At 37.2% G+C, this 14,926-nt stretch overlaps 2 protein-coding genes across 2 annotated transcripts; one reads left to right on the plus strand and one right to left on the minus strand.

Annotated features, from left to right (window-relative positions):
- Positions 1–268: 268 nt before the first annotated feature.
- On the minus strand, positions 269–12,606 carry LOC134653890 (uncharacterized). The gene is made up of 6 exons (XM_063509252.1): positions 11,376–12,606; positions 10,778–11,321; positions 7,417–7,638; positions 6,346–6,489; positions 1,719–1,766; positions 269–359 (listed from the first exon to the last, which is right to left on the minus strand). The coding sequence occupies exons 1-6, from the start codon at positions 12,081–12,083 to the stop codon at positions 334–336; spliced, it is 1,692 nt and encodes a 563-aa protein (XP_063365322.1). The 5' UTR covers positions 12,084–12,606; the 3' UTR covers positions 269–333.
- An 829-nt stretch (positions 12,607–13,435) lies between these two features.
- LOC134653797 (ragulator complex protein LAMTOR3 homolog) lies at positions 13,436–14,437 on the plus strand. Its single transcript, XM_063509164.1, has 3 exons — positions 13,436–13,564; positions 13,644–13,836; positions 14,267–14,437. The coding sequence occupies exons 1-3, from the start codon at positions 13,521–13,523 to the stop codon at positions 14,405–14,407; spliced, it is 378 nt and encodes a 125-aa protein (XP_063365234.1). The 5' UTR covers positions 13,436–13,520; the 3' UTR covers positions 14,408–14,437.
- Positions 14,438–14,926: the final 489 nt, after the last annotated feature.

Genomic DNA, 14,926 nt, shown 5'->3' on the forward strand with positions numbered 1-14,926 from the left:
TGAGAATAGGAAAATACAACGATATTACAAAATTTGGAATGTGAACTCAAAACTGTAGATGTAAATAATAATATATCAGACTTTGTAATAACTAACCAAATGCGAATATCACAGATCCGTTTCGACTTATGTATATACACACAAAGACGCACTTAAGTAACCATTTGTAGCCATATTGTAGTTCAATAAAGCCCCCTCAACACTCGTGCCCGAATCGCGGCGCGAAGCCGCGATTTGAGCACGAGCGTGGAGGGGGCTTAAGGTTTACTAATGGCCATTGTGTGTCTACTTTGGTACTACTGCACTTAAGAGAATTCATGTCTGGAGCGTCGTTCATAACACCCACGAACGAACAATTTCTGAAATTTAAACAGTCAAATTTCAATTAAATGCCAATTTGTTAGTGACGGTGCTGCGGTCTGTTCCATTCTTGATTAAAACCAACAGATATAAAGGTTTTGTGAAATTACACTTATTAAATAAGGTTAAGTTTTAACCTTAAGAACGCCACTGTCTTCTATATGTACAGTCACGCCCCTTGATTGTTACGCCATTTAGGGTTCTAGCTAAATTGGACATTCCATAGCGTAAGTATGGAGAAGCCAATTTAGCTAGGACCCTAATTGGCGTAATAATCCCGTGTGGTGACTGTACATGACACTGAAGGTGACCGTAGGAATTTTGATCGCTACGATTTTAGTGTGGACTTCACACTCAATAACCGGTATTTTTAATACCTATTTTTATCGAGGTAAGTCGAACAATACCTTCTGCTGTACGCGGGAAATAAATATTAAAAAGAGTCAAATTTCTAACAGCCTAACTATTCAGTGGCGTTCCAAGGCTTTAAACATGAACCAACAAACAAGTTTCTAGCGACATCTACAATGTTATTGTTATGATAACTAAACAAGGCTACAACCAAAATACAATAGGCAACGCACGAAATTATTTAGAAATCTACGTCATACAACTTAAGACACCAGGCTTATGATCCACTTCATATGCACCATATATTACCTATGTATTTATTAATTCAATTACAATGACTACGAAAATGACAAATAATGTATGAAAATGTATATAATTATTATGATAAGTAATGGATATGTTTCATATAAATTGATCAGCCTTAATGAGGAACAGAGCACAGTAATATCACTGTCGCGTCTCAACAAGTCCTTATTAGTTAAGCTGATTTAAGTACAGTCCGCAAGGCATTCCGGTTTTCAAGATTGTCCAACTAATATGTACCTAAGCTAAGTGTACTACAATAAGCAATGTTAACATGAGCTTGAACTATGTGCATGTATACAGTTATAGTTAAGGTCAAATGGCGTAAAAAAGAACCATCGTATTAAAAGGCGGAATCGTCATTTATCGATACTTCACATCACTACCGTAACTGGGAATGCCACATCACTGATGGCGTCATCCGACGTACTCCATTTTGTAGATCAGTTTTGCGCGTGAACGGCGTCGCGTATTGTATATTATTAGGACCTTTAAACTCTCATATTTGTGATTCCCTAATAAATATTGGTTTAAATGGTGCTCTGGTGTTTTTTCTCTTTCACCATGGAATTCATATTGTTCTTATTACCGTGAGCAAGATAGTTTCTCTTACCCCACCGGACCTTTTTTAATTTTAGCTGACATATTCGTGGTTTACAACTTAGCTAATGTAGATTAGTTTTAGCTAATGTGTATGTACTTACTTCGGCGTCCTGGCACCAGGCGGACTGTGATCCCCTCGTGAGCTCGAACTGCAGGAGAGTACACGATTAATCATAATTTAAACTGATTAAATACCTTTAACCGCCACAGCCAACCAGAGCCGACAAAGGTTACAGTATAAAATGAACCTTAATACATTCTAATAAAGTTTACTATTACCTGTTATATTAAATAGTCGTGGCGGTCAAAAGGTTAAAAAAATACGAAAACAGCAAAACATACCACTGACAACACTCGTTAAAGGGTGTTAAGAGCAAAACAAAATCATGACTTACCTGAGGAATTCTTTTCTTTTGTTTTATTTAATACCACCTAATCCACCTATGTACCTACTTAATAATATTGATTTATTAATGATTCGGTCAAATTGTGTTTTTTGAAAATCAAATTATAGCCAGCATTCAATGAATGTAGTATGATACCTTTGGGTATGGTGCTTTACGCACACTAGTGTCCAAGTTTATTAGTTTATTCCTAACTCTAATACTTTTCTCAAAAATTAAAAAAAACCGTTAACCGGGACATATTTTATGCTAAAAGGGGGGGTTGCGTCAGGGGGAGGGGATGGGACACTAGTGTGCGTAAAGCACCATACCCAAAGCTATCATACTACGTTCATTGAATGCTGGCTATAATTTGTTTGTCTTCCCCATACATTTAACACAATTTGACCGAATTATAAGTAGTTATGATTTACATATAATTCTTGAATAAAGAAAGACAAGCATCTTTTTAAACATAAACTGTTCGAGTTAATTGTCTTGTGTTCTTGTGTGTTTGCGTATAAAGGCTTCGTCACACAGGCGCGTTTTCCGGGCGGGGCGTGAGCGTTTTATATGTAAAAGCGGCGCGCCCCGCTCACGCGCCGCCCGAAAAACGCGCCTGTGTGACGAAGCCTTTATGCTTGCAAAAAAATACTTGTAAGTTGTAATACTTCCTACCACTATTCTGCTTATTTTTATAAATCATTTTCCTTTAAGACGTTTAAAACATTCAGTAGTTCGGTTCGGAATAATTAAAAATATTTACAATCATGCCCTAATTTTATTAGCCAAAGGTGTCTTAAAAATAACTCATTTCAAAAGTAATCATTTATTCTCAATATACATAAATTCATTGATCACATAATTAAATTTACACCAGACTAAACAAGACAATAATTAATATATGTATATAACACATTTGAACCTACTAAATAATAACAAATCAACAATCTAGCCTACAATATTTTATGCTTATTTTTAATTGTGTAAAAAATATTGCATATTAGAAAAGCTAATACATTAACATACCACACTTTTCTTAAATTATTGTGATATTAAGTGTCCATGATTAATACTAGAGCAAACTGCCAATCTCTATGAAATCTCGAATTATAAATATTTATTTGTAAAAGTTCAATAAAAGTGCTGATACACACTAAATGGTGTTGGTATATAGATATTATTGTAAACATTGAACAAGATTGCAATGAAGTTAAAAAGTACCTTTTTTCACAGACAAGACTGACAACTTTATGTTTATTATATGTCTTCAACGTAATTATATCACGTCTATAGCTATAGCAATGATAGGGTTGATAAGTTATCGTAAATAATTCCTACGGACCTACGCACTTTATCTATCACCGTCTTAGTGGCCTAATTGTGATTCAAGTAGCTTTTGTGTTATGTGATATTGATATACGATAAACGAGCAATTCTTGTATATTAATTATTATATATATATATTTAATATATATATATTTCGAGGATCTCGGAAACGGCTCTAACGATTTCGATGAAATTTTGTATATGGGGGTTTTCGGGGGCGAAAAATCGATCTAGCTAGCGAAATAGATCCCTGGGAAAACGCGCATTTTTGAGTTTTTATAGGTTTTCCGAGCTTAGCTCGGTCTCCCAGATATTGTGATATTGATATACGATAGGGCTTTTTCGAGTAGTCATACTGATTCACGGTATTATTGAACGACTTTTACGTTAACCCCAAAATTACTATGGAAGTTGGTTTTACATAGAAAACTTCTATATTTTATCGACCGAAATGAATTACACAGCAATTTGAAGTCTGATCCCATAGTGAGTCGTTCTGTATGGCCTACATATTGAGCTTGCAAAGTATGACGTCAACTTTAAAAAATATGAAGTTATCTTATATGTTGTTTCGTCCAAGGCGATAAAACGCTTACAAGTCAAGTTCCTTGAATTGATATCAGTGGAGTTATATTAACGATATGTTAAAAATCTAAGCTAAAATCTAGACTAGTAAGGCAAAGTTGCATATATTTTATTTACTAAATATTATCTGATGTCTGATAAAAAAATCATGACTGTGATTTACTTTAAGTTACAACATAGTAATAAATAAAGCATTATAATGTCACCATTAACCTGTATGCCAATAGATGTCACCTATAGAAGCATTTCTATAACAAATATAATGCGTTAGGTACGTAAAATCTCAAAACTATGCAATATTCTATATAAATACATCGATGATCACCGTGACGATTATAAAGGTAGTACTTTTAACAAATTGAAACCCTAATTTTTATTTTATTTCAACGTCATACCTACTGTTCTGCATCCGAATCACTATAATACGTGACAACCCGATATTGCACAATCAATTCTCCGATTTATTGTCTTTATTTTAATTATTTACTTTTTTTGTCACGTATAGGCGACGATAAGGCATTGTGGCGATAAACGATAAACCTCACCCTTACGACATAAAACCCTACTTCTATCACAGTTAAATATAATAATGGATATAATTTAGACATTTAATAAAAACTATTATGAATGCCAGGAGCCAGGACGGTCAGCTACATTTCGTCAGGTGACAAGCAAAACTCACTAATTACCACCACAAGTTCATAGCCATAGTGAACCATATCAGTACGAAAAGAAGGTTGATTTTTGTTTAAATATTTTATAGTAGTTAGTGACTTTTGCTTGTCACCTGACGATTTTAATTAATTATTAAAAAGTAATAAATAATTAAAATCTTAGTAGCAAAATGGAAAAATCGTAGCTACGTTAGTCCATCTTCAAAATCTTATTTAGGAGCGCTCAAAAAAGAATCCACAGAATCATAAGGAATTTGGAAAATATTCAAATGTTACTTTTACTGGCTTAGTAATAAACATATCCTTAAAAAGGTTAAGAACGAATTTCGTACTTACATAATGCGCACCATCAAATGTTATTTTTTACTATTTTTTGCCTTTACACGTTTTCTAACGTGTTTTATGTAGAATTAACTAGTTTTGCAATAAAGATTTTTATGCGTTAACCACTCCATTTAGATAAAGTTGCGTTACCTACTTTTAAGTTTTAAATTTGTGCAAACTGAGCTATATTAATTTGAGCAATACTAACTCTTCTGACAAATAAATAGTTTAGGAGACTTTTTGGCAAGGCGCAGATAGTCTAAGTGAGATCTCGTGATGTCACAGTGACAAAGTTAAGAAGTGATGTCTCAGTCAACTTATACACGAAAACAATAAATATATCGTCGATACCAAACTAACAATTCTAATAATATTTGTATAATTTCATATAATAACCATAATATACATTTAAGCGACCCTAACAAATTAAGAAATGTTTTTACCTAATAGACAACATCCGTTTTCAATAATAAGCAGTAAGGCCTCGCTATTCGCGTTACCTGTGTATTTAATTTAGAATTTTAATTATGCCTCTATAAATTTGTTTTCTTATTTTCAATAACACCGCACAAAGAGATCTAAATTTTTTAAGATGATATTTTAATCTTCAGATAAGCTGCTGTCTCATAATCCTGAATGAATCGATATCACGGGGGTTTCGAACGCCAATTTCTTTGGACACATCTTTGACGTATTCATTTCGATTTGATTGCATTTCTGGTTGTTTGGCAGTAGTCAGGAACTCTACCAGACAAGTCAGACAACCAAAAATATCATCAAAAATTCGAAACACTTAATAAAAATGTGTGTAAAATTTTTCGGTATGAAACAAAAGCCTACCCAGTGATCAAAAAGTCAGTCTTATTCTTACTTTATTTCAAAGGCCACTAGATTATCATTTATCACTATGAATTAAGTTAAATACCCCAATATTCAATCTTCGTAACAACACTAATAAACAATTCTTCCAATACTTTTACCATCACAAGGAAAAGGAGTAATCCTTTTCATCTCTTCAGCTGCTAAAACTGTCTATAAACTTTAGCAATATATACACATAAAATAGGAATTAAATGTTAATCCAGTCAAAACATTAATCATGCAAAAAGTCCACTCGTCGTAAAGTTCACTTCACTGTAACAACACAAACTGGGAAAGAAAATACCAACTCACTTATAGTCACTGTATCAAGTTCTTTAGTTGGTATCTTCAATGTTAATGCAGGTCACGAGCACATGCTAGTTATATAGTCTATAAACACTTGAAAAATTCTCAAGAAAACAACACATTTGGCTTAAAGGACTCCGGGACACAATTGTTTTTTTTTTAACAGCGCAAATTGTCCATAGCGTCAGTTAAGTTTTGCTGTCTGTTCCTAGTTTTGTCACGGAAGGATCCGAAGCCGGAGTCGAGTGTGTGCGCGGGCGACGTACCTATGACGATGCGCGGCATGTCGCACTCCTCGCACTTGTCGAGCAGCGGGTGGTTGAGGAACGTGCACATGTGGCACTTCCAGGAGGCCGGAGACCGCTGCCCTGTGTAGATGTTGTTGTAGAAGTTGTCGGACTCTTCTTGCTCTGAAATGTGCAACCGTCAGCTTTAGTTCTATTACATGATTGTACAGTCGCCATCAAATATATCGGAGCGGCCAAGGTGTTCACAATATCTGAACACGCACTCTAACGCCCTGACAATAGAGGCGTGTTCAGATATTTGTGAGCACCTCGGCCGTTCCGATATATCTGACGGCGACTGTACGATAGTTATAAATGCCAATAACTTTCATTTTGACGCAGATACAGGTTTTTACGAAGGTGACTGCCATCCTAGATGTCTTACTGGGGTTGATCCGGTTTCCTAACAAAGTTTTTGACAAGAAGCAACTGGTATAATATCATATTATGTTTCATATAGTTTTAAGATACTTATTGGTACTAAGGGATCAAACACACTACCTCAATTTTGGAATCCTCAAGGTAGACACGCCTAAACACATTCCCAAGAGGCGTGCCTTCCTAGTAATGTTAGATGATCGCACTGTGCCCTCAAGCGTTGAATATCATCTCTCAACTGCTGTCGTTGCGCCGGTGATGGTAAAGGTGCCGATAGCACGCGAGTTTCTCGAGTCAACTGCAAAGGTCAAGCACTGTATAGCCTTACCTAAACTCGGCGCAGACAACTCTACACGCTTGGTTAGATGATCACACTGTGCCTTCAAGCGTCGAACATCATCTCTCAACTGCTGTCGTTGCGCCGGTGATGGTAATGGTGCCGATAGCACGCGAGTTTCTCGAGTCAACTGCAAAGGTCAAGCACTGTATAGCCTTACCTAAACTCGGCGCAGACAACTCTACACGCTTGGTTAGATGATCACACTGTGCCTTCAAGCGTCGAACATCATCTCTCAACTGCTGTCGTTGCACCGGTGATGGTAATGGTGCCGATAGCACGCGAGTTTCTCGAGTCAACTGCAAAGGTCAAGCACTGTATAGCCTTACCTAAACTCGGCGCAGACAACTCTACACGCTTGGTTAGATGATCGCACTGTGCCCTCAAGCGTTGAACATCATCTCTCAACTGCTGTCGTTGCGCCGGTGATGGTAAAGGTGCCGATAGTACGCGAGCTTCTCGAGTCAACTGCGCGAGGCGGGTGCGCTCCTGCGCTAGCGCCCGCGCGAGGCGTCCGAGGCGTTCTTTCTGACGCTCGATGAGGGAACGGTCTGGAACTGTTTAGGACAATTTTAAGGTGTGAATTATCTGTTCTGGCCAGCAAATCTGGGACTTAACTCTTTCTAATAAAGTGTACTATTGCGTATTATAGAAAAAATAGTTGTGGCAGTCAAAAGGTTAAGGTACCTAGGTAACAAAGTTTGGTTATTTGTATGCTGTAGTTTAGTGTTTAATTAAACCATCGCCTAATTCGCCTATGTCCATAAAGCTAATAATGTAATTATAATAAATGGATATATATGTAATGATTACACATTACTCACACTATTAAATTATGTTTGAGTAACTCTCTGACTAAACCGGGATGACATTTTCTAACAGTTCTATATATAAAGGTTTTATCACTCTTTCGTGCTAAAATCATTAAAATAGAGTAATGTGCTTTTTAGAAAGAGATGTAAACACTAAGAAATATTTGTGCTCAGAATTTGGTAGACGGTCGCCATTACACTTACACTCACGTGAGAGTTCTTTACTACTACTTGCATTATAATAGAAGATATCTATATTATCTATCGAATTATAATAACTAATTTGAATAATCAACATGCATGTAATGAAGAAACAGCAACAAGAAAAGGTCACCCGTTACTTATTGCAGTGTTTTTCAAAGTCAAGGGGGTCGCGAAGTTCAGCTTTGAAAGTGGAAATCAATTTCATTTTTTAAACTTAAAATAATCCAATCAGGACTTTAAAATTTAAACTTTAAATGTTAATGTACATATTAATAAAACAAATCATTATTAGATAGGTAAACTGTATTTTAAAAGTAAAGGTTTAACTGTATTCAGTGTGAAGAATGAGCTTGTTTCATTTTGACTAATTTGTCAAACCGCGGTTCCTGCCGCGACACGCAGACGATTAAATCATTTTCCAAATTCAATCTATTCCTTTTTTTGGTTTTGATATCGACCATTGATGAAAACGTCAGCTCGCATAAATATGAAGTAGCAAATGGGATCAAAACTTTAAGGGCTTCTTTTGCTAGATGGGGATATTCAGCCAAAACGCATATGTAACCGAGTGAATGATAGAAAGGTGCGCTCCAAACACTGGTCTGTGGTTCCAAATTTGTTATAGGTATAGTTTGTAGCTTTCTAGTAGAGCCCGAAGGCTTATCCTATTGTCTATTGTTCAGTAAAACCGCACGTGCTACTTATTTGCAAAAAAGGGTCCTAATTATTCTATTTGGCACCTGAGCGCGGGCTAGTCCAACGCTCAAAAAACCAGTGTAGGTGCGCTCTCCGATAACGCGCCTTTGTTACGCATCTCGATGACACATTTTAGACTGGTTCTGTAGCGTTCGACTCGCCGGCACTCAGTAACCGAAGTACCGATTTTTTATGCAGGTGGTTGTGGCACGTGGCACGAGCGGTTTTACTTAACAATAGACAATAGGATTAGCCTTCGGGCTCTATTAGAAAGCTACAAACTATATACTAGATAGAAAAACGTAGACGCGGGGTTTAGGGGTCGCGAAAAAATTTTTGTGGTCATAAAGGGCCGTGACACCATAAAGTTTGAAAAACACTGACTTATTGTATTATGTAAACGTAGTCAACAACCCACTCATTTTTTATGCATATTCAATGAGACAAGACAAACCTAAAGGCAACGTATAAGATAGAAAGGGCGTAAGATCAGTAAGATATCAATATTTATGAGTAAAACCAAGAGTACAATAATTGATCTTCTCATGTACAGTCTGTTCCCTAACATAAGTATCCACTTTTCTATACAATTAGTAAGTAGTGCAAATAATACAAATCACTACATAGTATAAAACAAAGTTGCTTCCCGCTGTCTGTCTGTCTGTCCATTCCATATGTATGCTTAAATCTTTAAAACTACGCAACGGATTTTGATGCGGTTTTTCTTTTTTTTAATAGAGTGATTCAAGAGGAAGGTTTGTGTATAATTTGTTAACCCGTGCAAATCCGGGGCGGGTCGCTAGTACTCTTTATTGCACACCTCAATAAAAGAAAACAATACAAAAAGAAAACAGAAACACAAGCAGAGGTAAATAACAGGCCTTATCGCTAAAAAGCAAAACAATATATGGAATTTGAAAAAGAAAACAATAGAATATATCAGGGGTCACCATTTAGTTTCTTCAGGTCAACATTGTCCTATTAATTAAAGGTAGTTTTGCGGGTGATTGACATTTATTTTAAGACTGTCATGTTTCAACAACAGTACAGCGTGAAATAGAACATAGTTGTGTTAAAAAATAATAAACAGAATTTTGACATTTCAATTTTTTATTCGCGGGCTCGCCGTTTCGCGCCATTTACGAAAACTATTGACCTTGTATTCTGTATTCAACGATAGTACTGCGAAAATATTGATATTTGGGGAATAATTTAATATTATGTTACTTTTTGTGCATACATTTTCGAAATTGGGACATAAAGTATTGATGGAAATTTCCATCATTATTAGGGTGTTGCTTATTTCGTCGAAATTGAAATTTTCTATGTCTCACTAGTTGTTTATTAATCTGTCAGCTCCCAGCAGCTCATATTTGAGCCAGAACGCTTATGGGTGACGTCATATAAGCAAAAAATAAAATAGGTTGGTGGTCCGGATGCAGACCGCGGTCCGTGATTTGGTGACCCCTGGATTAGATATTATCATTCTCCTTTTTCTAAGGATTGTGACATCCTTCTGTTGAAGACCAGTTCCCTCTGTAGGCTTCTTTTTAAGCTTTATGCCATTTTAGAATTGATTACTTCTTAAATTTCATAATATTAAAGGTCATAGGTAGGTAGGGAAGGAGGGAGGTTTGACTTTTTCATGATATGGCCTACCAATAATTTCATGAAATGACTTCCACATCATGAAATGGTAAATTCTAAGATCTGACCACCAGGGATCGGAACCGGTTTTTTGCAAAAACTTAGAAATAACCAAATTTTTCGAATTATTTTATACTCGAAATGTAGGACTCAGTTGTGTTTTTAGGTTACGACTTCGTATTATTAGATTGCTCAATTAGAAATGAAGTAATTAGCAAAGAACGAAAAAATACCGTTTCCGTTCCCATACAAAAAATACCGGTATCCGATCCCTGCTGACCACAACATCATATATCGTAAATAGTTAATTCAGTCATCTTTTACAAATAGTACTCACCATGGGAAGATTCTGGCGGTGCGGGCGCGGCACGCGTCGGCCTCGGCTCCAGGCGCTCCTGCGCGGCTGCTGCCGCGGGCGGGGGAGGCGCCCGACGCCGCGGAGGCGCCCTCGCTGTACTAGGGCTCACCGTCACCAACACATGCCCTTCAAAATCATCCTCCCTATCTCTCACCGGACTAGCCATGTTCGATGTTGGCGTACAAACCGTCAAATTAACCGATGTTATAGGTCTCGGACTATGAAAATCTTCTAACCATGGATCGTAGCCATAATCCATATGACAGTTAACATTAACTGAAACATTGACAGGAAAACGATCCTGTCTCTCGGAGTACCCTCTTTCAGGTCTGTACGTCCCAGGAGTTGGTTCTTTAGGGGGTTCTTGTTTCGGAGGGGCTGGTGAGACAGATCTACACGGCTCACTCTCTGCGTGGGGCTTAAATGCAATATCTGGATTTGGTTTGATAAAATTGAGTGTGTTTGGCCGTTTTGGTTTCTCTTGTACTGGTTCTTTTGGTGATGGTAGATCAGTTTCCCGAGTCTCCTCCTTTGCTTTAGGCTTTTCTTTGTTGATTGTAACCTTTGGTTCCTCTACTTTCGGTTCCTCTTTATTAATAGTTTTCTTGCCTTTCCCTTTCTCTAATTTCTCATGTAAATTGCATCTTACTTTGTTACTTTTAAGTATCCTATAGTTTGTGATCTCCGGCTCTGGTGGGTTAGACTGAGGTGTACTAACTTGTTCTTTAGGTGTTTCGTTCGTCAACTCCAAGTCACTCGGTGATTCAGCACTATACTTTGCGTAACAGTTGTCAATGTTTATGACCGTGACTGGAGAGGAATTGTTGACATTTTCCTCTTTGATAAAGGCTTTGGGTTCAACAACATTTTGATTAGCATCAGTGTTTACCTTATTGTTTTCATTCTCATCTGTAATGCATGTGCTTAATACAGCTGTTTGAGGCGCTTGGCAAGTGACAGCATTAATGGCAGTTAGTTTAGGAGCCTCATGCTTAAATATAGGCTGGTTCCGGCACTTGGCCGGGGTGCTGAGCTTGTGCTCGTGGTGGCGCGCGGCAGCGGACGACGACGCGTGGTACGCGTGCGTTAGGGAGGCCTTGACTTCGCTGTGCAGTTGCGTCTCACAGGCTTGCTTGTCGTGGCAGTACAGCTCGATGGTGCTAGACACAACATGGTCGGGTACGCTCGGGAACTTCTGCTTGAGCTCGTGGAACAATTGCATAAGCGATATGTTAGTGCAAGCACAGGGGGAGAGGCTGGCGGCGCTCTCGGTCGGGGCAGACATCGCCGCCCATCCTCGCGGAGCTTCACGCCGCGAATTGTGCCCTGCCCAGGACACCGGAGAGCGCGCGCGAGCCGCCGCGCATCCGGACGACACTTATTTACACACCAAACAGCGTATTTTCGAGTACGTGACGTCACAATTACTGAAACCACTTTTGCACCAGTTACGTATGCTTTCTCGCACTTTCGCGGCCGCCAATAATCATGACTCGTTAATATCTACGTTACACATGTGACGAAAACGAACTGGTAGCGATACAAGGTTGATTTTTTTACATCTTTTGTTATCATTATGGCAAAGTTATTTTTCTACAAAGAATTGCAACATACTGCGTCATGTTCAGCTTAGTATTACTTCATTTATACGCACGGTTAATAAATGTAATGCTTTATAAAGTAACACATTAGCACTCCAAAAAAGTACAAAGGCAGTAAGTAATTATTGTACCCAAAAATAAACTACGAAAGTCGCAGACATGTCAATCGGTTTCTGCCATTTTCATTTTTGGCAATAGACTAAAAAAAATATTCTATTTTGCATTATTTTTTCTCAGAAAACAGATTCTAGGTTTCTTTTTCAATAATTAACGAAAATAATTAAGGACATTATTATTTTATTATTAATTGGAAGTCTTAATACAATGATTTTATAGACTTTGTTGTTATACTTGGTCAAGCAGATCTTGTCAGTAGAAAAAGGCGGCAAATTTGAAAAATGTAGTCGCGAAAGGATATCGTCCCATAGAAAATTTGAATTTCGCGCCTTTTTTTACTGACAAGATTTGCTTGACCAGCTATACATTAATATCATTACGAAACTTACGAAATTGTTCCCGAAGGCAAAAAACTTGAATTTGAAAAAGAATAGAAAAAGATGTCAAAAGTCACTTGTCTATGAAAATATCAGTCGGTTTCAGTTAATTTTATTAACGCCTAATAAAACAACTTTTGTAAATGCTTATTAACCTTTAAAATTTATTAAAAACCAGTATAATATAAATGTTTTACTAATCAAATAGTATTGAAATCTAGCTAACATATTTATCTATATAATGTAACGCTTAGAGGATACAACTAAACGGAGTAGCCATTAACAGGCTTTCCCCTCTGTCGAAAATAGGCGGCCAACGGTCATACACAATGTATGGACTGACGTTTATCTGACATGGCTATTTTTACGTTACGCATACATTTGACGTTCCCCTCCCCCGCAAAAATCGGCAGACTGTTTTGTACAGAAAATTACAGACATGGCGTCTCCGTTTGATTATATCCTCCAAGATGTAACGTAATCTTAGTTTGATTTCAGATTCTTTATCAATGTCTTGAACAACATTCAATCAAATGTCACTAATGTCAGCTGTCAACCAACAATCTCAACGCGATACGAGACGATTTTGTTTTTATTCCATATTAAAATTAATCGTTAACGCCCATAATGGTTGATGATTTGCGTAAATATTTGAACCATCTATTAGAAAAGTATGTTCACAGTTCAAGTTGCACATAAAGTGAGCGGAAAGCATGTTAACAGTTTTAACTTTGTTTATTCACATTACAGAGTAAATGGCTTACACAGCATAATAATAACGGACAGAGATGGAGTACCTTTGGTGCGAGCGGTGACTGAAAGGGCGCCGCAGCTTGCTCTAAGGCCTAATTTCATATCAACGTTCGGTATGGCAACTGATCAGGCCAGCAAACTTGGCTTAGGCAGGAACAAGACTATCATATCAATGTATTCCAGTTATCAGGTAAGATACTAAGAAAGTAAGGTAATTTGCTTTTTACATTTCTAGATTATCTTGATGGATTTTGGCCTCTACCTTACCTAAGATGTTTTCCGTACTAAGCATGCAGTCAGTAAAATGCTATGTACTAACGTCATGTCTAACATGTCCTGCCTTGTTGTGCTTTGCTTGTGTTTATAAATACAGTGAAATCTCGATAATCCGGCACCTTGATGGTCCGGTATACCCAGTAATCCGGCACTGAAATTGGAGTACAACAGTAGAATTTTCTTTGAATTTAGTATTTTAATAAAAAAATTTTCTACAACATGCTTAAAACACATCAAAGTAATATGCAGATTTGCTCTAACTTCCAGTAATCCGGCACTCTTGTGGTCAGCATTAGTCTCAATAATCCGCGAGATTGTTGTGAGATTTGTGTTAAAATTTCCAGGTGATACAAATGAACAAGCTGCCTCTAGTGATAACTTTCATCGGCAGCGACAACTGCAACACCGGCCACATTCTATCTTTAGAGAGTCAGATAGAACCATTCCTAAAAGACCTGGCTGCTGTCGTCCAGGATGCACCTTGAGAATAACTAAACGAGTAAACACCTAAACCAAGTCAGCAAGCTAATTCTACACAGACTTTGCAGTGACAGAGTGTGGCATTTCCACTAGGGAGTGCTGCCGTTACTGGTTTTCTATACAAATACAGTACCGGAACCCGGAATTCCTAGTTCTTGGCATACAAACTCAGTACCCGGAGCATTCCCTAATTTCCACCAAATAGACAAGTGAAAGCAGTCCCATTTTTTGTCATTTTAATGTTAGTGCAGTATTAGTTTAGGCAGACTTGCATGGTAAAATCTGTGGTAGTCCTAGAATCAATTAGTCTCAAAAAATTGCATATTTAAAACATCATTTTAACTATTCAATACGTTTAAAATACCAGTTATTTTTGAGACTGATGATTTTTATGATGTAATACTCTACGTCTATATGTTTGTAAATACTTGACTCTAAGATATTGTATTCTAAAAACTAAAATGTCTATCTGTAATTTAATGCTTATTTTTTACTCTGTGCCAAGTTGTGGCCAATATATGATT

Source organism: Cydia amplana, chromosome 14 (assembly GCF_948474715.1).
Source record: "Cydia amplana chromosome 14, ilCydAmpl1.1, whole genome shotgun sequence".
In the NCBI taxonomy this organism is placed as follows: Eukaryota; Metazoa; Arthropoda; class Insecta; order Lepidoptera; family Tortricidae; genus Cydia; species Cydia amplana.